General features: G+C 34.7%; 1 protein-coding gene across 1 annotated transcript in view; it reads right to left on the bottom strand.

The window, feature by feature from the left end:
- Window positions 1-9,799: 9,799 nt before the first annotated feature.
- LOC150091824 (inactive ubiquitin carboxyl-terminal hydrolase MINDY-4B-like) overlaps window positions 9,800-24,288 on the bottom strand; it is a 38,547-nt gene continuing 24,058 nt past the window's right edge. Inside the window, exons 4-12 of the mRNA XM_090385849.1 lie at window positions 23,421-23,521; window positions 21,428-21,611; window positions 21,271-21,336; window positions 18,423-18,493; window positions 18,093-18,240; window positions 15,962-16,042; window positions 13,035-13,215; window positions 10,199-10,265; window positions 9,800-9,888 (exon numbers count right to left, since the gene is read on the bottom strand). Coding sequence (XP_090241975.1) covers window positions 9,840-9,888; window positions 10,199-10,265; window positions 13,035-13,215; window positions 15,962-16,042; window positions 18,093-18,240; window positions 18,423-18,493; window positions 21,271-21,336; window positions 21,428-21,611; window positions 23,421-23,521 — 948 coding nt within the window. The 3' untranslated portion in view covers window positions 9,800-9,839. The remainder of the gene's footprint in view (window positions 9,889-10,198; window positions 10,266-13,034; window positions 13,216-15,961; window positions 16,043-18,092; window positions 18,241-18,422; window positions 18,494-21,270; window positions 21,337-21,427; window positions 21,612-23,420; window positions 23,522-24,288) is intronic.

Here is a 24,288-nt window from a genome sequence, read left to right as displayed (position 1 = left end):
TTTATTTTTCTTATTTATATTATAATGTTTTATGTCTTTCAGAAAGAACTGATTTTGTATCCTAAACTACTCGTAAAGGCATAAATAAATTAGTTGGAATCAGAAAATACTCTTCAGAGATTCAAAAATTAACTACATAAAACTATTTATTCTTGTTTAGTTAAAATTCGACTGCAACTTCGCAAGTTGATCAGTCCCTAATAAGTATTACAGATTGAAAAACAGAAAATGACAATTACAGTAAACCCTCGATTTAACGGACTAATAGGGATGAAGGGGTGTCCTTAAATCGAATGTAACCTGGGGGCATGTTTATTGTTCTTAATGTAAAAAAAAAATCTTTAATACAATATAAATTTCTTTTAACTCCGCTATCACTTGATGCCATTTTAAATTGTAAGGATTGCAAAATTATTTAATAAATAAAGTCACAATTCAGAAATTACAGAAATACTCTGTATACAACCTGACCGCACGATAGTTTGAGGCAGACTGAGACCGAAACTAAGCGAGTCGGTAGACCTGCAGTTTAGTGTCCCGAGTCACGTTCAGCTCGCAAGTCACCACCTGCTCTTATCTGTAATATGGGAAAACAGCTATTTGAACACGTTTTCGGAAAGAATAAAAAACAATTTCCTGAATTTGATTATAAAAATAAAAGTAGGTAATTATCAAAACAATAATGGAAATAGGTAATTATTATTAATTTTTAATTAATAATAACACTGAAGTTTTGTATAACCTAAAAAAAAAAATAATATGGTCGAGATTAATATGTACATTACTGTATTATTATTTTTCCGGTCCGTTAAATCCGAAATCTGTTATATCGGGGTCCGTTAAATCGATGGTTTACTGTAATGGTAAAATGACAACGAATGCTATTTAAAAAATCCAAGGGGCAATAGGATCTTCCCGGTTAGACCTGCTGGTTAGAAGATAGTAATACATTTCCCAAGAACATCCTAAGGGTGGGCAGGAGCAGCAGTGCGTAGCGCACGCTTCTTGATTAGACCGGGGTTCGAGCCCGTGCCCACCAAATACGTAGGATGCGGAAAGGTCAGGGAATGACCACCGCATATCCCAGGAGCAATATGGCCTTAGTTGCTAATGCTCCTAAAAACCAAATAATAACAACAACAACAACATCATAAGCATGCTCTGTAGCAGTGGTTCTCAAAGTACAGTCTGCGGACTGGTCAATTATGCTAGTCACTGAAGCCAAACGAGAAACCGGATCAAAACCATTCCCACCAGAGACTAGATTGAGGATGATCCTATTTGAAGAAGTTAATGCTTAGCGTTAACTGACAAGTGGCACCTGTTGTCTTCCACAACTCCGCATAGTGAGCTCTGTGTCGTATACAAACTGTAAAGACTGAGGCAGTGTGCGTTTGTGTAACTATAACTTTTCTCTTATACACTGGAACGCCAATTGCCCTGTGTGAAGTGAGGGCGAATGAACATGTAACTTTTCCATACTGAATTTTGTTGGTTGTCATGAGCAAAAGTACCCACTTGTCTCTTTGTACTGCGCAAGGAGATCAAAATCTACCTGCAGGACAGTGGTTGAAGTCCACTTCTAGGACTGTATACATCATATGGAAAAACCTAATATTACCAAAAATGGATATTTTCAAAATTCAGTTTGAAAGTGTAATTTATGACACCTTAGTTTTAAACTTGGCCGACACACACTTAAGGCTACACAATTCGAAGGAAGTCCTTGCGGTAGCACACTAGCCGTCCTCCCCACACCTGGTGGAAAAGACCCGAGTTCGAAACCGTTGATGATGTGAGGAATTTTGTGGGGCTTTTTCACAAAGTAGCTGAATTAATTGGTCTCAGACGAGGATAGTATGGCTTTTTAACTCCGACATATTATATACGGCGCAATGTGTCCTAAGTTGCTAATGCGCCAAAAATCCTACAACAACAATATGAAGGAATGGGTTGCGGATTGGCCATCCCTGTGATAAGTGTTCAAATCGCATGAGTAACTTCAATAGAAATATCAGTCCTTTCATAATCTTCACCGAATGGACCTTTGTGCATTCACATTAAAACTAAAAGAATCGTAACTAAAACCAAACTGAAAAAAAAAATAGAAGTTTAGAACTAATGGAGCATACTTGCCGATATCTAAGACATCTTGAAGGTTGTTGTAGGATTTTAGGCACATGAGCAACTTAGGCCATATTGCGCCTTATATACCGTCTGTAAATTGCGTGTGTTCTATGGTCGATTTGCTGTTTGCTGTACGAAAAACTCGAGTTTCCGGGAGAAAAAAACCATGCTATCCCCGCATGAGAACAACTAACTCAGCCATATTGTGAAAAAGGCCCATGAAAAATTCCTTACATTATTGACGGGATTCGAACTCAGGCCTTTTCCACCGGGTATGGTGGAGTACGGTGATATACCAACTATTCTATCCACCATTGCGTCTTGAATGTATTTCAGTCTTGAAAATTCATCACATAACAAAATACATTATAACTCATTTTATTAATAATTCAGAACAACAAATATGGACAACTTTTTATTGGATCTATTTTATACACATACAACTAATTTTATTTTCATAATACTAGAAACCACATCAATAATGACGATACTGTAATGATACCAAATATTTTCATGAGAATTTCGGTAGACAGAAGTGGCAAATACCTGTTTTTCATACCATGTGTGTCTATAAAGCTGTAGGTATAAAACAGCCTAAACCAAAGTGCGTTACGGTTTATACACATCAAAAAAGTCAACATTTTTGCATTAATTAAAAAACGAAACATTGAAAATCACAGTTATGTAAGAAAAGGCCCATAAACTACACGAAAATCAGTATTAAAGCTCCAAACTTCAGCACTTTTAAACCTTAAATACACTGTATAATAAGGAGTGAAAGAGTTAAGTCCAAGTATTTAGAGTACACACGTTGTGTTGTAATATATCTTATAATGAACACGAACAAAGAATTGTAGCCATTATACTCCCAAGGATTTTCATCCTTGTGAGTCATCGTTTATGCCCTATTTGTAATTCAGTTATTTGTAATTCCATTTATGTCATATACAATAAAAATGCCGTTCATAATAAATTTAATTGATAACGTATATCGATTACATAAAATGTACAATAATTTTTTCATTATTTTCAGAATATTAAAGTTCTAAGCATCGCATTCCAACATTTTGTAAAATTTCAATACACGTATTGGATGAAACAATTTTTTTTTTTTGCTCGTATATTTATTTATAGTATCCCATTCATAATAATATACGAGGAGTGATTTAATTCACAGACTGGTGCAAGATTTTATGTTTACCACGTGAACTACCGCTAGAGGCGCTCTCCCTGATCGCTACTGAGCAGACTCTGTGCGTGCATGCCATACTTGTCGAGCTAGTACTGCTTGAAGAAAGTTTTTTTTAACCGCGTGTCACTGACGATCGTTTTGAAGCAAGTATCATGTCGGACATACAGATTGAACAGCGATATGTAATTCGTTATTGTGTCAGACGTTTAATGCATCGGAAACAGTTAAAGAGATGAATGAAGCATATGGTAATGAGCGTCTTGGTAGGACGGCCATATTCCGGTTTGACCGAACTTTCCGGTGTGAAGTTGTTTCTCCCTCAAGACAATGCGAGGCCCCATACGGCTAATATTGTGCAAGCAGTGATCACTGCCATAGGTGCCGAGGTTCTGCCACATCCCCCTTATGCATCAGACTTAGCCCCGTGAGATTTCTTCCTGTTTCCACATCTGAAGAAAGCTCTGAAAGGCAAGCGTTTCGCGTCCTGCACAACGATGCTCGCAGAGCCCCCAACTCAAGCACTTCGCAGTCTTTCGAAAAATGGATTGCAAGAATCATTTAATGCGTGGCTACGAAAGTGGCGAAAGTGTGTAAAGTTCATCGGAGAGTATTTCGAGAAGGAGAAATCCACAGAAGATTCAGATGATGACAGTTAAGATCTTGCACGCGAATTAAATGATCACCCCTCGTATTTTTGAGTTTCTATAACCAGGAAAATTTTACATTCTTCAAATGTGCATCACTATATGCTTTGTATTCATTATTAAATCAAAAGAGAGCATTAATCATATGTGAAACATCACAAATTAATTCCTTCAACAGACTATGGATATTAAATGAAAATTTACATGCACAGAATATTAATTTAATAATTATTTTAACTTGTTGATATTATTTCAGGAATTATTCTATTACAGACAACAACAAAGTAACAGTATATTTTTTAAAAAAATGCACATCAAATGTTATTAACCGTCAGGTGGCGGAATGAATAAATAAATACAGTTAATATTTTCATACTATTAAGATATACATAAATAATATAATAATGTGCTACTTCATTTTATAACTTAGATGTTAATGTAAAAATGAGAATTTACTCTATACATAATAAAATATAAAAATACTCATTGCACATAATGTTGATATAATAATTATTTTTAACTTTTAAAAATTATTTCAGGAACTAGTCTGTTACAGACAGACGACAATGTGATGGTATTTAAAAAAAATTATATCGAATATTATTAATCGTTAGATGGCGCAATTAATAAATAATAAAAAAATTAAATATTTTAATACCATTAAAAGATATACAAAATAAATATCGAAATAAAGTAATACGCGACTTAATTTTTTAATATATATATATCAATATAAAATTACAGAATGTACTATATGCATAATAAAAATATAAAAATATTCATTACACGTAATTCACATTTCCTTACTACAAGGATGGCAATAAAATTATACTAGTTATGCGAATAAATCAATATAAATTTGTGTTCAATTATTCACATTGCGTCACATTTTTTTAAACCTTTAAAATATATGCAATATCAAATACAGTAAAACTGCAAATTTAATATCAGTTTCAATCAGAAAATGAATTAAACGTAACTTATTAGCCCAGTATGATTATTATTATTTCATGGTAAATTTATACTAAAATAGTAAGATGATGTAAAACTCACGAAAGAGTATATATGAATTCGTAACTGCGTCAGCTTTTGTCATGCATATAGTTGTATGTAGTTATAAATTTAAAAAAAAAAAAAAATGGAGGATAAGCTTAGGACTGGGAGGTATTAAATGAAACTTGTTAGTACTGTACTGGACAACAACTGTAGGCCGTTATTTTGAAAGAACGTTGTTTCAAAGAATAGAAACAGTGTTACTGGCATACCTCACTCACGTAAGATTGAAGCCCTGGATCTCTCTCTCTGCGCATGACTAAACTAGCTTGTCCAATTGTCTAATACAGAGAAGGAAAGGTTCGGCATATTCCTTTTAGGCAAGTTTCAAAGTACCCCTGGACCTGCAGAGGAGTGAAACACAATTTTGTTTTGTTATTTATTTATTCATTGAGATGAGAGAAAAGTTTGTGGCTGTCTTACAACATATGGCCGTAGTTGAAGTTAGTGTCCTAGCGGATAGTACTGTGGTTACAATACCTACCTCCGTACTCACCGGGTAGAAGGCCCGGGTTCGAATCCCTCAATAACATAAACTTTTATGGGCATTTTTCACTCCGTAGCCGAGTTAATCGATCTCCGGCGAGGACAGCAATGTTCCTCCCACGGAAACCTGGGTTTCGCTTTCAACAAAACAAGCAAGGCGACTAGAGAACACGCAGTTGATGGATTATCATACATGGGTGAATGAGGTTTTTTTCAGATAACCCTAATATGAGAGTTTTTTTTTTTTTTTTTTTTTTGTAATATTTGAAGTTGTAAAATTCGAACCCAACCCTTTTCCACACAGTGTGGATGGTGATCATTACCACCCCCCCCCCCCCCCCCGGAAACTTGGGTTTCTCTTCTAACAAAACAAACAAGCCGCTTAGAGAACACAGTTCATGGTTATCACACATGGATGAATGAAGTTTTTCTCGGCCGCATGGGTGGATGAAGTTTTTCTCAGGTAACCCTAATATGAGAATTTTTATATATACTGTATATATATTTGAAGTAAAAATAAATAAATAAACTTTGGTAATTAAAAAAAATATATATTTATTATTTTCACTTTAATTACAAATTTTATGAAATAAACAAGATTTATAATAAAATATTTAAAAAAAATACAATTCCGTGATTAATTATCACGGAATTGTATTTTTTGTAAATATTTGGAGCGATGGAGGATTACTGTTTCTCGGTCTACTGGTTCTTAGCATTAGGCTAACGTAATGCATACCCTGAATACCAAACGACCTTTACAGGTTCACAGTAAAGGTCACACACACACAGAGACGGCGGGTTTTTAAACGACGTTAATACAGGAACTTTCATCCAGTTACATGAAATTGGGAGTACTTCCCCATCCTTTCATGCTTGTCCGTGGCCAACAAGATTAAAACTTCCTTATCACTCAAAGTAGAACAAACTTTGCCTTCACAGCGAGTTGCCCTGCTATAGCACGCCTCTCAAACACTAAAAGAAATCTGTCATTCATCTAAAAGAAATCACCTGCGACCTGATGATTATGGAGCAGAAAGTCCTGAAGCAGGCTGACATAGCAGTCTCAATTTTAAAATGAATGGATTAACCATTTGGTAGATTAACAACTTTAAAACAAGCGAAGTTACTTGTTTTAAAGTAATGCAATACCACGGCAACCCGATATGAAAGCAATGTTTGTTCTGCCATGAGCTTTAAGACCATTGCATGAACTAGGCAGTAGGCAGTTTAATTCTTGTTGGCCGCAAAACACATGGATGTGTGCGGCTAATATGTTCATTAGCAATTTTATAAAATTATTAGATATTTTATAATTTTGAAACTCTAACTTCTCTAATTAAAATAAAGTGACTCTGTACTAAACGTTTTTACTATTTTATTGCATAAAATAATAATTAGATGAAATATAAATAAATAGCATTTAGAAACACACACACACCAAATTGTGTTTCTTTTTCGGTATATTTGTACAATCCGATCACGTTTGTGAAATGTGATTATAAAAGTTCAAAAATTCCTGGATTCGAATGGCATCTCATTAACGGAATTCGAACCCAAACCTTTCCCACACAGTGTGGATGGTGGTTATTACCTCCCTCTGCTACTCGAAAGGACACTCTAGCGCTGTAATCAGACTCCTCCTACTATACAAATGAAATATTCCAGGCAATTTGCCAGCGAAGGGACTATCTCAAGCAGGTGACTATACGTTCGTGGTTGGTTACCGCAAGAATTTTTTATACAGTGTATACTGTATACCGTATAAAACGTATATATGCATCAAAATATTTGTTATGTTACTATGAAATTTGAAAATAATGAACTGACAATTACCAGCGAATGAAGGCTCTCGGATGATATTATGGAAATCTCCATATTCGGCAATTAAATTTACATTTCGGGCCAATGAATGTTGATAATCATTGTAGCTGACCGATGGAGTTTTATAAGATTTTACAGTGATTCCAAAATATGAAATATTAAAACCTATAGTAGTCTAGTAATATGGATGGTGGAGGAGACAAGAAACTTCAGAGAACAGTAGTAGACGGAATAAATTAAAGAAGAAAAGTTATTTCAGTGAGTTTTAAGTCTGGCTATGAATGGATTTCGATTAGTTGATGCCCGTTACTGGTTTGGAAGGAATAGGTGTAATTACAAATATCATTTCAGAACAGCACCCATGAAAATATCCAAAGATGGTGAGAGGGAACTGAACATGTGTGTTATAGGAAGTAGAGTAAGTTTGTGAGAGATGGGTCATTGATTAATCGGATTAACCTCTTCTGGGTGGAGTTCAGGTGTATTAGAAAGATTCTGAGAGTATTTATTATGGGACTGATAAAGTTAAATTTGATAAATCAGTATTACTCCTCTCAGATATAAATAATTTTACAGAGATGAGAGGAAGTCAACTGACTTATAGGCCGCCCTTGGGGAACAATATTCTATAGTAAGCCGAGCTTCAGATTTGTACAAAATTAACAACTGCTCAGAAAAATGTTGGAACGAAAGAGAACACCTAGGTTTTGTATTCAGAGGAAGTGATACGTTTGGGCCAAGAAAAGTTAGATATCCAAGTAAACTGTTCTTGTTCTATAATTCTGAGTATTGAAGAAGATGATCATAGGTGCCACGGATTCTTTTTGTGCAGGATTAGACAGGGCTGAGTTAAAGAAAGCTTGAAGCGATAGAAGCAAAAGATGACCTGCCGAGGTCATTCTTCAATGAGACAGATTCTTTCCTTACACTATCAATAGCAATGGACATAATTTTCATAAGTTATAGGTAGGTTAAGCTACATTATCTTTGTCTAAAATTTAGATTATCTAGAAAAATAACCTGACCTCCACTTCGCCACTTAACTCCCTACCCTGTGAGATTTACAGATCATTTGGGTAAGGCAGTCCTGGATTAGGCAGTCTTAGCTGCCCCTGTTAAAGTCTCTGTAAAAGCAGAACAGGAAGGACAGCAACAATAAGACTGTTTTCTAGCATCAGAAGGGACAGAAATATGCAACAACGTAGCATCCTCCCAGCTAAGACTTGATCACAGTAAGCAAGTAGAAGGCAACATACGCAGAGGATTACGCAGAGGATTAGTGCTCTAGGCCAAACAAACTATAGCCGCTCATAGGTGTTCATCAACTTCCCAGAACAAAAGAGAGAATGTTTGCTTTGTTGCAGAGAGATTGTCTTTTGGATGTAGCTTAGAGTTTCAAACTTTAAAAAATCCTTAAGGAGAGATCTTTTTTACAATGTAAGAAAAGTTAGAATGTATAAAAGTCGATAGATATGTTTTAATGAAAAAAAAGTCTCTTTGCATGTTAATATAACAATATTTATGTAAATGTTGACGTAATAGGGGTTTTAGGAGCATCAGTGACTAAGGCTCCGTGTATATTGTCTGTAAATTTTGTGTGTTCTCATGTCGATTTTCTGTTTGCTAGACGAAAAATCCATGCTACCCTCGCATGAGACCGACTAACTCGGCCACGTTGTGAAAAAGGTCCATACAAATTCCTCAGTTCATCGACAGGACTCTTCCAGCCGGTGTGAGGAGGACGACGATCCTACCAACCAACTGTGCTACCCACAAGGGCCCATTTATTTAATGAAAACACTCAATTTACAATTACGAAAAAAGTTAGTGTATAAATAATCATATTATAATTATGAATTACTATCTATGTTCAATCTATACATTACAGTCAATTCACTTTTAATCAAATATATTTTGCACCTATTCTTCTCATCAATATTAATTGCGAATTTTCTTTCGTTGCTTATTTTTAAAGTACATTACTAAAATTAATTTTATATAATAATAAAAACCAATCTTTTGAAGGCATGGTAATTTATTAAATGACTTTATACATACCTTGTGTACAGTTTTTTGTATTTAAAAATAATCGACGATGAATTCGCTTAGTTAAAAGAATAATTCGGGTAAGTTTGCATCATCCCCTAAGTGGTGATGAGGGGAGGTGAAAATGTAACAAACTCAATAATTACAATACTATAGGCTCTTTTATAAATTCGTATTGGAAACTGGATTTCTCATAAGTTTATATTTTAAGAAATATTTCTTATTTTACCACAATTTCATTTTTCGTATAACTAGGACTTACGTGCACATGTTCACAACGCGTTTTGCTATTCGTTAATTACTTTGGCTATCTATAAAATTAAAAGAAAGTAACTTGACTTCACTCCACTTCACTCCAAATTTGGGCTGAAACTTAGATGAACAAGTAGCAAACTGCTGTACTTCTTTTATGAATTTGTGATATTTCCAATTCTCCTATAGGATGGACGGAAGAATTCCAAAATGGCTTATACAATTGGCGTGGCTGTATTCCACTGAACTGTCGCACCCTGCCACCTGAAACAAAATTTATATTTGTAAAATATCCGAATTTTAATAATTTAACAATTTACTAACTTAATATTAAAATTTCGATATAGTTATCTTTGTGCAATACTGTCACTTATATTTATTTACGTTATCCACAAATATACTTTATTATTTTTTTTTTAATTTACAGACATGCGTGCATAATTTTGTCGACCAAACGACCTTTTTTTTTTTCTGAAATCGTTTGATAAGGCCAGTGATGTCGCTTTCACCCATTCCGATCTTCTGCTGAATATGAATAAAATAAAATAAAAAAATAAATAAAAATAATACTCACTTGGTCAAAATAAGTCTTTCGAGTAAAGATGAGCTGTATTCTTCTTTCACTCTTGTAAGCCGAGTATCTGAAATATAGACGAAAATAAAATGCACACCTTTCACTGCTAATATAGTCTAAATTTAATAATCTAATTCTGGTGACTCTGGAGGGAGATATATAATTAAATTTTAATGCACATATCGCAGTATGCATTAGATATCGCTATTTTCATCGACTTGTGATGCCTAGAACACCAAGCGATCGTTCAAGTCAGATGGAACAAGCGTAAAATTCTAAAGTAGATTTTAACTTTTCTTTTCCAGCATTTTACTTGTCAAGTGTGCACTTGCCATTTGATCATATTAAGTTCGTGTCTTCAAAATTAGCTCATTAAAAATCTCTCATGTACACCTATTGTTCCTCAGAATAAAGAATCACTTAGAGAGTCACTTTTCGTATCAGTTAACCGTGTTTAATTCGGTTAGCTGACGACTGAGTTAATTTTTCAGAAAAGTAGCATAAGATAATTTTTTTTACAGATTCTTCCTCTTTTTCCTCATTGTATATGCACTGCATAACTTCAGAAGTTTCCTCAAATAATAAAAGTAAAATCTTGTTATGGTTATTTCGTGCGAGTGCATTAATACAGCTGGTCCACAATGATTCGCTTGCTAGTCTTACTAGCTCACTTGCTCACTGATACGTGCAAGTGTTATTAATGCGGGTAGACAGTCTCTCTCTCTCTCTCTCTCTCTCTCTTTGACTACTTTGTTTTGTTATTTAAGATGCAGTGGTGTTATTATGTGGGCCCTGTATTTCTATTAAATTTCGTTTCGGTGCATCCGAACATATTGCCCATTCATTTCCTCAACTCCAATATCCAATATCCAAACAATATCCAGTACATCAATTATAATATATGGTATATGGATAGCTCTATGTGATATGCATGAAAAAAATAAATAATAATTGCCAGATTTCTATTGGTCTGATTTTAATGAAATTTAAGAACGGTCGACAAATCGTTCTAAAGAGGGATATAAAAAAATTATGGAAATCCATTCACCGGGAGTCGAGTTATTACATGTGGACGGACGGACGGACAAAAAATATTAATTATTGGATTTATGTTAGTCCGATTTTAATGAAATCGTTCGGATGGACGTTCGGATGGATGGAAAGACAATTCAATTCAATTTATTTCTCTACCTCTTGTAGAACGCTACCTGAGCCTTTTTGGCTCATTCACGTTACAAACTTATTTTACACATAATCAACATTATGTATAGTTTAAAAACAAAATTCAGTCACTTGTCCCCCCCCCCCCCAAAAAAGCCATTCATGCAACATTCGAGTACAATAAACCAATTCTTAAATATATAAAACTCCAAAATAAATAGCTCTAAAACAATATTATTTAAATTCTATCAAATAATCTCATAAAAGTATATTGTGTACACTATATAATAAACAAACATATACACATTTACAATTTCTCATAAAAAATATGTTCAATATAAATCCTAAAAACGCGTACAATACATCGAAAACGCTAAATACAATATTTACATATTCACATTAAATACTTAATCCGGCCATATTAAAACTTTTTCCAAAAGCATCTTACGACTACATCATATAACATTTAATCATGTTAGCATCAGTTGCTATAAATATGAAATAAATCCAAATCATAGCAAACAAAATAAATCAGCAATTAATAAAAAATTTCAAAAAAAAGTAGAGGATATCCACAAACCTTTACAAAACTAAAACGTTATTGCGTGAATAGGGTACATGATACAAACCCGAACCACTTCCAGATAATAGAGGATATCTTCAAGTTTTTATTCACCAACTGGAAAAATGTGCGCGCTGCAGCAGATGGCAGCATAATTGCTAAAGAGTAATCATGACGGAATTTACCAACAAAATTACAATCGCTTGGTTTGTCGTCGATCACCACTTTCTGTACAAGCTATAAGTTGTATAGTTTCATCCTCAGACGGCGAAACAACACACTACACACTGTTGACCTTGATATGTTATTCTTACAACTGGCAAGTTTTATGGATTTACCCGGGGTTCGCTTTGTTCGGCAATCACCTCTGCCGAAGTGATTGCATAAACAGACTTCCTTTATGAATTTTCCGTACCATTGCAGAACTGTTAGGTCTATTCGGTGGATTCTTTTTACACTGTGTTCGAAATTTACGTATAACACCGATATCAGACCACAACTCGTTGAATCAAAGTACGCACTGCGCTTTCTTAGGGTTGGTAAATTCCGTCATGATTACAGTTTTCGATTTATGCTGCCATCTACTGCAGCGCGCACGTTTTCCTGTTGGTGAATTAAAATTTTAATATATATTATATCACTAGGAAGTGGTTTCAGGTTTTTTTTTTTGGTAGTTGTTGGCGCATCGACTTCTGTGGCCATAATGCACCTCCCAAGGTTTTTGCCGTACTTTGATCCAAGCCCGAGGCGGGATTCGAACCTTTGGGTTGCCAGGCAGGCAGTTTACCTACCCGGCTAGCCCGGTCGGCTTCAGGTTTGTATCGTGTATCCTATTCATACAGTAACATTTTATTTTGGTGAAAGGGTTTCGTGGACACCTTGTATTTACTTTTATTATTATTATTTTTTAGCGTTCTTGTGGAAGAACCAATGCTCAATGGAACTTATCACCAGCTACCACAGTAATCACCATGGAGGCAAATGCTAAAATAAAATTCTTCCTTGGAGCTATTTTATTCGTATACAGTCCGCTGATATAACAGCGTTTAAAACCACTAAGCATCCTGAAAAGCTTTTTTGTTGTTTTTCAAGCAAGCTGCTTGGATTACTTACTGATATTTAAAATGATTGGTTCATTCTGGTAGGCAGAACTGTTGTAGTAATACAGGTCGAAAGCGTGTTCCGCCCGAAAATCTTTCACCAACTCTGTTCTGGGATTAAACAAAACACCATACTGATCTTCAACACATGTCACCCAGACTGGCAGCGTAGGAGTTTTGAACCTACTTCCAATCTGAAAATAGAGAAATATTAGTAGCCATTTTGCTGTTTCAGAGAGTGATGGGCATAATCGAATGAATAATCAGTAATCAAGAGATTTCAATAATCGAATGTTTAATAATTACTAAATACTAATCATTCGAAGAAATAATTGAATGACATAATCGAAGGATATAATGGAATGAATTATTCGAATGGTATGAGTACGATAGAAATAATGAAATGATATGAATATAATATAATGCTCGACAAAATGAACAGAACACGTTGGCATAACTCGTGCAGCTTGCGATGAAGCGGGACAAAATTTGGTATGGTGGTGTACCATAGAAGAACGATGAAAAGAGGAAACAGTGAGAAACTTCGGACAGGTATAAGAGACTTTCATAGGGGTTGTATAAGAATTACCAAAAAAAGGTCACATTACAGAAGTCAGTACATAATGCTCAAAAATATGGTCACATGACATCAGTACGGCGTATGATCCCCTCCAATGGCTAAACAGGCCTGACAGCAGTGAACCATGCTCGATATAAGACAGTCTATAAGATTCTATGGCAAAAAATCCCATTCTTCCACCACAGACCTTAGTTCGCCAAGTGACCGAGGAGTTTGCTGTCGGCATGCAATGCGACGCCCAAGGGCGTCCCACACATGTTCAATATGATTTAAGTCTGGTGATCGTACTGACCACGGCAGTCATTGGATATATTCAATTTCAAGATATTCCTCTACCACTTGAGCTCGATGTGCAGTGGCATTGTCGTGCATGAAATTAAATCTGGGTCAACCGCCCTTCTCTAAAAAGTCGCACATACAGCATACCGTTATCTGTTCTCGATACCTCTCGAGAACTGATAGCGGGCTGTTCTGGTTGACGTAGCCCTCGGGTGAGCTTTTCCAGCTATTCTTGTAATGGTTCCCGTTTCATGAAACTGCTTCCATAGTGCTGAGACGACACTGCTTAAGCCAACGTACCACCTCCGACTGCGACTGCCCGGCTTCATGGCGGCCATCTCAAAGAATCATCTAAATGACGATGACTTGCATCCTGAGTACTGGAGATGTGGCTGTCCCACTAAGCAAGCAAAAAAAAAAAAAAAAAAAAAAAACCAACGAGAATGAAGTGATGTGGTCGTATTTTTATAGGCATGAATAATTTGCATAATGTACGGCTCTGTAAGGTGGTAGATTGATTTCTATTGGATACTCGAAATTTGCATATGCCAGGATGCCTATTATATCAAATATTCGCCTTCGGAAACAGTTCACAATAAAATATTCATGAAAAACATTTTGTTCTGTTAATTTAGTGAGCAGTGTAGAAATAATCAAATGATTTTCCATAATCAAATGAATCAATCGAATGTATTATCAAAATAACTGAATGGTTTTCTATAAGCGAAATAATCAATTATAATCTCTCGATTATCCCCATCACTAGTTTCAGATTGGAATTTAATCACAGATATTTAAGATGAAATATTTAGTACATCATAAACAAGTATATTCTGAAACAAAATAAAAATGCCAGTTCGGTTCCCTATGCAGGAACTGGACTGAAAGTGAAAGTAAGCTAGAACACCTATTGTCGCATAGAGGCTGTTAACAAATTACACAATGAGATTTTGTAACTTTTCGAACACCTTCCCACCCCTGCAACGACCTCTTTGACTCCCCTCATCATTATTTGTTACAAAATGTTTTACTTCAAATCACATTATAATAGCAAAAATTGCAGGATTATATTATTTTGCGATCTCCCTCCACGTAAATAATCTTCATTTGTCTAGTGGTAATTGGAAAAATGAGGGGAGTCAGCGCGATGTTGATGCCACAAAGAAAAAAAATTATAGAAGAAAGAAAAAAAATTGACATTTCGAGAAATGCTGTGATAATTTTATGTGTTAACTCGAAACAGTTTGCATTTAACATTATATCAAGACTATATACAGCACATATCAGGAAATCAGAATAATCTTCCACAAATTTTAGTTTTAACTCAGTCTACGTAATATTAATCATAATATTTATATTGATATATTACAATATAATTATTAATAATTAATAATAATATTTATGTTAATATAATATTATTTATATTTTTACAATATTTGTATCTACACTCTCTGTGAACGAGACTGCTTCTTCACGTAAAGAAGGTGCAGACGAATTTATGGAAATGGTGTGGTGTGAGCGTATTTTCGTATCAGTGTTTAAACTGTGCTTTTTTTACAATATGTGCAATTTTGAATTATTTGTGTGATTTAATAAATGTTTTTATTTAAGCACATAAACAATGTTGCTTGAGTAGTTCCAAAAATTCTTTAAAACTGTTTAATAATTAGCAGTAGCCTACAATTCATAGATATGCTTTTGACTTCACTTAAATCTTCCATCAAATCTCTGCTGTTGTAGTTAAACATGGAGGATACACGCGAGTCTGATTGTTTAATAGAATGGGTGTCACAGAGTTATTATCCTTCCATGCGATTGTGGACTCCAACACGCGAGTTTCAAATTCGCAATTAATCTGCTGTGTTAACCTAAAAAAACTCATTTATTTATCCTAACAGAATGCAGCGTAATCGAAGTTTAAAATGCAAGCCACGCTAATGTCAGCAAACGGTAAGTACATCATTTATTATTACACCTCTGAATAATATTGTTATAGGTGACAAAACAAATTATAATAAATTTTATAGAAATATTTTGTTGAAAGCAAAAATACAGTATTAATGTAGTAAGTATATTTTTACCTGATTGTCTTGATCTCCTGTCCGAGCGATCATTAAAAATCCAATCTCACTTCGCCTAATTATGCCAGTTCGTGGTTTTACCTAAAAATAAAATTTAAAAAATAATAATTAATTGTTTGTAATCAATTAATTGCGGTTTTGCTTTTTTGGATTATAGAAGTACTGAAATTGGTTTCTATTTTTGTGATTTCTAGTCACCTCGACTTTAATAAAATCTATCTATAGTGGAAACAAAGTTGGGGTGAAGTAATAGGAGTTTGACACAATATATTATTTATAATAATTGTTATTAAATTATATTTATATACTTCTGTAGTAAATAAATTTTCAAAAAGGCTAATTTTATGTTGTTTATAAATAAAGAATACTGTTTTGCTGAATAATTTGAAGAATACTGTTTTGCTTCTAAGTTATAAGTTGTACTTTAAATAATTATGTTTTGGATTATCTGAATTTTTAAAAAAATTCAATTTGGGAAACTTCAAAAATTTAAGTGCACAAAAGAAAAAAAGTAAAATTAAGAAACAGAAAATTTAATTCGAAGAAATAATATTATTTCTGTAGTAGCAAGACTGTATACATATTAGCGAAATTAAAATAGTAAAATAACAGCTTTAATAACAAATGTCGTGCATCTTAATTAAATTAAGAGCTTTTCCCCTAGCAACATTATTTCTTTTTCACCCTTATTATGGATATTTTTTATATATACCTGAGTACTTTTTTTTGTCAGTTAGTTCTTTGCCCGATAAAGAAACGTCGATAAAATTTATTGATTCATTCTAGGTAGAAATGAAGTGAAATTAAGGTTATGCATATTCTAGGTCAGCTTGTTTTTTTTTTTTTTTTTTTTTTTTGTCCCACTGCTACATGGAGTCGACGTATTGATCTTTGCCATGTTCCAATTTTTTTTTTTTTTTGCTGGAAACATTTCTTCGTAGATTATATAAGGAAGAGATCCAGTTCTTGGAAATATAATTTACTGCAGCAGAATATATAGTAGTACTGCAGTGTTCAGTTTCGATTAGCGCCAAGGCAGCTCTGGTGGCGAGGCGTCAGCAGATCTTATCTATGAGCACATATATTGTTTGCAAAATGAAAATTTCCTAGAAAATGTACTTATAGAAGTGCTTAAAAAGTATCAAAAGCAACCAGATGTTCCACTTAAAAATAGCTAATTAATTTCTCCTAATTTAAAAATCGCTTAATAAGTGATAGGCAGAATGCAAACCTGGTCGTTCTAAACGACTGGCAAGGGAGGTATTATTATTGTAATCCAATGCATGGAATTAATGCCACTGGATTAGCTTGTAATTCACAGTCGGGCAATAAAGATTATTTATTTATTGTTTCTTCTATTAACCGTATTTCCCAAACCTTTGTATTTACTTTCACATTTATTTCCTTTTTTGTGTATGCTTGATATTTAAACGGGATGTTTGTTGTGTTTAACTTTTCCCTCGTGCAGTTACTTTTTAATTAAAAATGGCTCCTTCAGTTACGACGATCATTTGCTGAATTTTATTGGCACACTGTTTATCGTATTTTGAATTTTTAAAAATAACTTATTATACAAATAAGGGATCGTCGTTCTGTACGTAGCAATAAGCAAACTAGGTCTGTTAATTAGTACAATATACTTCTTCATTGGAATAGTACTTTTTGTTTAGAGTAGTGCAATACCAAGTTAACTCCTGGTGAAGCATCTACTCAATATGATCGATGCACCAAGTAACGAACCTAGTTTGTTCATTGCTAGCATGAGACGACACTTTTCCCCTAAATTTACTTGAAATAAATTACCGTATTTTCCTGACAATAAGACGTATCGGACCATAAGTCATGTTTAGGTTTTAGAAGGCAAACTTTGATTAAAATATAATAATAAATAAATTTAAAAAATATATTACGTTTTTGATATTTTCTTGGATAAAGAAAACATCAATAAAACCACTAGGATTCGACTTGTGAAACATGCGCAAATCTTCAGTCGCATATGCTAAGAAAGCACAACCTACGGTTGAGCTAAGAAAAAAAAAATTCTTTGCATGCCCCCAGGAAGAAAAGTGCGTCTTATGGTCTGGAAAATACGGTATTAAAATTTATATCACCATTTTTTTAGTATACCCACCACAGAATCTTTACCAGCAAAAAAAGCCGTTCCATTGTGCAAGTATGGAGTTGCCCGACCAGTCAAGAAGAGAGTGATCATACTAACTCCTGCTTCACCTTGTACCGTTAGTAAATGATTATCTTCGCCACATAGATCTTCGATAATCCTATAAGACGCAACAGAATAAAACTATTAATATAAATTTCTACATTACCTTTTCATTTCAACAGTGTGAAGCCAAATTTAAAAATTAGCCAAGAAAATTAAAAACAGCAGCAAATAAAATGGCTGCCACCACTCTCGAGAAACATTTTTTTATAACTAAGAAGTTACAAAATATTAAGTTACCTGTTTGGTTCACGCGAAAGAAGAACACTGTACACAAGGAGAAGAACCCCACTGCCGTTTTCTTGCTGAAACTGATATGTAAATTATTTAATAATGAACAATTTTAAATTCCCACATCACTATTTTATAACATCAGAACACTACTAAAAAAATCTATAATCTCTCAGGCTGATCATTTAATTCGTAGAATAGCAGCGCCACCGTACAACCACCCAAGTTTCGAAGAACTGCCAGTAGATGGCAGGAGAGTGTATGTTCAAGACAACACCCAAACAGCATCCAGGCATCAGCGATCCTGTGTTCGAAAACAGCTGCTAATGCGAGAAGATAATAGTGGCTGACAGGTTTGTGCAGGGTAACAGAAAGCCAAATAGTCAAGGGTAACAGTCAGTCGAATAACAATCCAGTACAAGCGGTGATCAAAGAGGCATTTAAGAACGACCAACTCGTATTTTATCACGGATGCGGTATCGCAAGCAACGACCGAACCGAGGTCTACCTCTATCAGCAAAATATAGAAGGTTTTTTTTTTTTTTTATGAAAACCCCAAACACGAAAGGTATCAAAACCTACAGTACTTAGTACTGTGCGTGGGTTGAAGGAGAAATATGGGGGGAGGGGAATGCCGGAAACTTTGCTCTAGAGACTAAACATGGGTTTCACCACTTCAAGCCTCCAATAAGCAAAGTGGCGGTATTTCACCGGTTGATGAAAATAAACCGGACACGAAGGATTGAAACCATTTCCAAGACAAACTCCGATTCCTACTGTTTCACGAAAATGACCAGATTCAGGCATAAAAAGCATGAATCCATGGACCCATCCCATCAACAATTCAGTCTGATGTTATTGGTGTGGAGGTGTTTTTTTAAGTGCACATTGGATCCTTGATACCAGTGGAGCAAAATTTGGCTGCCACAGGTTAACTGGAAATTGTTTCCAACCAGGCGCAACCCTTCATGGCTACAATATATCCATCTGCGTATGGGTTCTCATACAGGATAAGGAGCCGTGTCACAAGATCATAATTGTACAGAACTGGCTGAAGCAGCATGAGAGTGAATTCAGCCAACAGTGTGTTGTCTTTCTCAGCCACTAAGTCTTAATTGAGCACCTGTACGATAAGGTCGAATGAGCTGTTCAGAGTAGAGATCCACAATCATCCAATTTGTAACAACTGTGAGAAATGGTTGAATCAACTTGGACCAGCCTCCCTGTGGCATACTTTGGACACCTCCTTCAGTCCTTGCCACGACGAATCCAATCTGTTCTTAGAGCTAAAGGGGGGCGTATACTCGCTATTAGGTAGGTGTAACTAATAAAGTAGCCACTCAGTGTAAATGTGTTCAAGCTACAGAATATACGTACAAGTAATACTAAAGCACCAATTCTGTGCGTTGATGCGTTACGACTCGAACAGTATGGCATGGCGCGTTGTCTTGCTGATACAGATATAGGCCTTCTCTGAAGTATTGCCATAATGTTGAAAATGCATAATTGTCCAGGATGGCCTGGTATTGCACAGCATTCATGGTTTTATCGATAACGACTAATGGGCCCAAGCCAAACCATGAAAGGAGTCCCATACCATGACACTTCCTCCACCAAACTTCATTGTTGGGAGAATACAGTCAGGAAGGAACTGTTCCCCTGGCATTCGCCACACCCAGGAACGGCCATCAGACTGGTAGAGTGCGAACCTCGGCTCGTCTGTCCATAGGACTGTTTTCCACTGCTGTACAGTCCAGGATTCGCGATCCTTACACCATGTTAATTGGCACCTAGAATTTGTTGAGGTGACCAGTTCTGTTGAACTGTTGAGGTAATTCTGTTGATCGTGTCATCTTGCATGCCCACTTTTGCAATTGTCTGTTTGAAGCCCAATGTGCATGTTTATAGCGGGTTCTGTGACGTGTTACATGCATAGGACCTGTTTCCCCATCCATGGAGGGGTGTCCGGATATTAATGGTAGGACAGTGTATATACTGTAGACTTATTACACACTATAATTAAATTTATAATTATAATTAAATATAATTTTAATTCATTAAAATTATTATAATTTTAATAATTATTTAAATTTTAATATTATTTTAAGTTTAATTATTTTAATTTTTATAAGTATTTAAAATTTAATACAATTTTAATTTTAATAATTTTAAAAAGTTCTATAATTATTTAAATTTTAATAAAATTTTAATTTTAATATTATTATTATTATAATTCATTAATTAAATTTAATTATGATTCATAATTAAATTTATATACGTCGTAAATATATTGCCTTTAACACATACTCACTTTAACACAAATAATTAAATTTATATAAAATATATTTCCATTTGAAAAATCAGAACAAATATTTTTGAACGGTCTTCGCGGCAGAAATAGTATTCCGTGCGCCTTAATACATTTGGAACTAGGTAAATAGGATGCTTCCATAGACTCAAAATTGACTCACGGTGCTGTCGCGAAGTATAGCTTTGCTATAAAAGCATCAAACATCTCATATTGTGAAGCAAATCGCCACGAATTTCCTCAGTCACACAATTTACCTCTTTTAGGGGAAGCTGCTGTTTATTTGCAATGTACGACTGAGGCATGGTGTGGTGATCTGCTTCATAATATGAAATATCTAGACGTTTTCATAGCAAACATAATCTACTTTTCCACTGCTATTTATAAAAATAATCCTTTAGAACCGTTGGTATATAATTGCTTATAAAATATTTGAGCAATTGTAATATATATTCTTCAGCATCCGCTCTTAAGAAACATTAAAATAGTTAACTATGTTTAAAATTATTAATTAATAATCGGATAATACTAATGAATATGAATACTCACCATGTATATGTATTTCACAATAAAGTTAAGTAGGTCTTCATATCGGGTAAACACAAAGATCTTCAGCTGTTTAAAAAAAAGAAATCGTTCAGGCATCTTTTACGTATTTTGTTAAAGCTTGCTTATAGAAGACATTTTCTGATAGTGAAATCGTTACCTTTTCTGTTAGACCATCTGGTACGAAGTCGAAATCTTTTTCTAAGTAGGCAGTATCGTCTGGAAGACACACTGTACTCTGGTTATTTTCAGCCCCAGCCTTCCATACAATGTCAGCTATAGCTTTGCATAAAGATTCCTCTTGTTCCGCAGCAGTCGGATGCAAGAGATCCTTGGCATTAACTCTGCAATAATTAAGCAATTATCTCTGCAATTATCATTAATAAAGTTTTTCCTACAACTATTTACTGTATACAGCGTATATATATGGTACATTTTCATACGCTGAATGTTGGTATTTTTGGCGCGTTAGCATGCGAGTTGCCGCAATAAAGTTCCCTGACTGGTGCTGCTGCGGTCAATGGCCGTTTGAAAATAAACGGAAGTAGTATTTTGGAGTTCAAACTTCCTCCAATGCATGGTGATACAGAGATTGTGCAGTAGGCTGGCAGGTTACAACCAGTTTCGTTAGTAGAGTTAACGTTCCATGTCACGATTTTCCAATGGACGAACCAACGAATATCAAATTTTGCTTTAAACTGGAAATATCTACAACAGAAACGTACGATATGTTGAAAACTGTTTATGATGATGAAACGTTAAGTTTAGTCACACGTTATCATTAAAGCATACCAGTGTCTTTGAATGGTATAAGCGGTTCAAAGACGGACGTAAGGATGTTCGCGATGACCCAAGGAGTGGACGTCCGTCAGCCTCTCGAAATGAGGTCAGAGTTGAAAAAGTTCAGGAAATTGTGGTAAGAGATCGTCGTTTGAACCTCAGAATGATGACTGCTGAGTTGGATATGAATAAGGAGACGATTCATCAAATACTGCATGCAGGTTTAAGGAAGAGGAAGATATATATATACAATTTTTTTGCCTCACGGATGAGCAGAAGCAACGAAGAGCGTTATCATGTGAAGACTTCATCCAGATTTGTCATTAGAATCCTAATTTTTTCGACTGTGTTGTCACGGGAGATGAGTGTTGGGCATTTCATTACCAAGGCGCAAAAAGTTTCATTTAGAGAAGTCATGGATTAAGACGATGCTGATCGTGTTTTTCAACAGAGTGCGAGTCACAATGAATTTGTACGTGAAGGGGATAGAGTTAATGCTACGTTCTACGTATAGATACTTCAAAGGCTATTGAAGCGCATTTCCCCGGGTGAGGCCCGCAATTTCGAGAGAAAGACAGCTGGTTCTTGTTGCATGACGGTGCTCCCACCCATTCCGCACTTGTTGTGAGGACATTTCTGACTAGAACATGGAATTGTACAGATCCACCACCTACTCTTCCGATTTAGCACTATCTGACTTCTTCCTCTTTCCAAGGTGAAAATTGCCCTCATAGGAAAGATATTTCAGGATGTTAAAGACAAAGAAAACCGTAACCGACGAACTGAACATCATCTCTTTGGATGCCTGCACTGACTCTTTTCAGATACTCTTAAATGGTGTAATAAGCGCATTCAATCAGGTGGTGATTACTTTGAATAAAAATAAAACCATTTTTGAGCTCCTTCACTTTGTGTTCCTTTTTAGTGCACTAGTCCGGAAAATTTATTGCCACACCTCGTATATGTGTAAAGCACGTATTGTCTGTCCTTCCGTCCGCATGTAATAACTTGACTCCTACTGTATGAATTTAATAAAATTTAATACTTGGCTCTTTTAGAAAGTTTTCTCGAGCCATTCCAAATATCATTAAAATCAGATCAACAGAAATCCAGCAATTATTATTTCTTTGTTTCGTCCTTCCGCAATAACTTGTAATAACTCCATTCTCAGTGAATGGATTTCGTCATAAAAATATTGTCAGTTATTTCTTAGCTTTTATAGTCTTTAGTTTTCATATGTATTTTAAATTTATTATTATTTATTCTTTAGTTTTCATATGTATTTTAAATTTATTATTATTTATTCTTTAGTTTTCGTATGTATTTTAAAATTAGTTAAAATGAAACATAACTGAACAAATCTAAGGTCCTACCTTTCTCCTTCTCCTTCTCCTGTGGTTCCAGGCTTCTTCCGAAAAAGAAGGTGTTTGAGTACATATCCCTGAACACACATCGTCACTGCCTTTGTCATATTCTGAATACAAATTAGGTATTCGTTTTAACTAACAATAATAATAATTTAAAAAATCGCTTAACTAAAAAAATCACTTAACTAATTTAATGTACTTCATTAGTATAGTTAATTATTGATAATCATTAAATATGTATTACGGCAATTAATACTTAAAAATTTATTTAATATTAAATTTTATCGTGACAAAACGGCAATTGATTTTAATCAAATAATATTAAGGGGGTTGAGAAAAGAAAAAAGACTGGTTAGCCACTTCAAGATGTGATTTACTTCTTTCAGATCAAGAATAAGAAGTAAAGCAGTAATAGAGCTTTGGTTTGTAAAAAAACAAAAAACAAACCTAGAATTATTCAACAGAGTTTTGCATTTTAGTATGTAATAAAATATTCTCAAGGTACTTGTAATTTTCATTTTATGTACTCAAGAGTACACTCGCTATGAGGACCATAGAGTACAAATCTCGAAATTAGGACTTAAAAACAAAACAAATCATATAAACATAGGTCTCATTTCGCCTTATTTCCGAGGTACAGCCATTTTCTTTGTTCCAGCAACTATCTGCTTACGTTTGCAGGAAATGCTCAAATTTATCACCGTGCGCCTGAATAAGCCTGCAAAAGCTTCGGCATAGACCTGCTCAAAAGTTTCAAATGTCTGTCGGATTTGCTCTTCTGGTGCTGATGGCTCTATTACCATTTGAAACTCGTTTCCTAAATGAACCAGTTTCCGCAAGGCGTTCACGTATTCTCTAAAAGGTTTTTTCATTT

This window comes from Mastigoproctus giganteus, chromosome 1 (genome assembly GCF_048544385.1).
Source record: "Mastigoproctus giganteus isolate SK-2022 chromosome 1, ASM4854438v1, whole genome shotgun sequence".
In the NCBI taxonomy this organism is placed as follows: Eukaryota; Metazoa; Arthropoda; class Arachnida; order Uropygi; family Thelyphonidae; genus Mastigoproctus; species Mastigoproctus giganteus.
The sequence above is the reverse complement of the archived record's forward strand: the minus strand, read 5'-3'. Positions and strand labels throughout refer to the sequence as shown.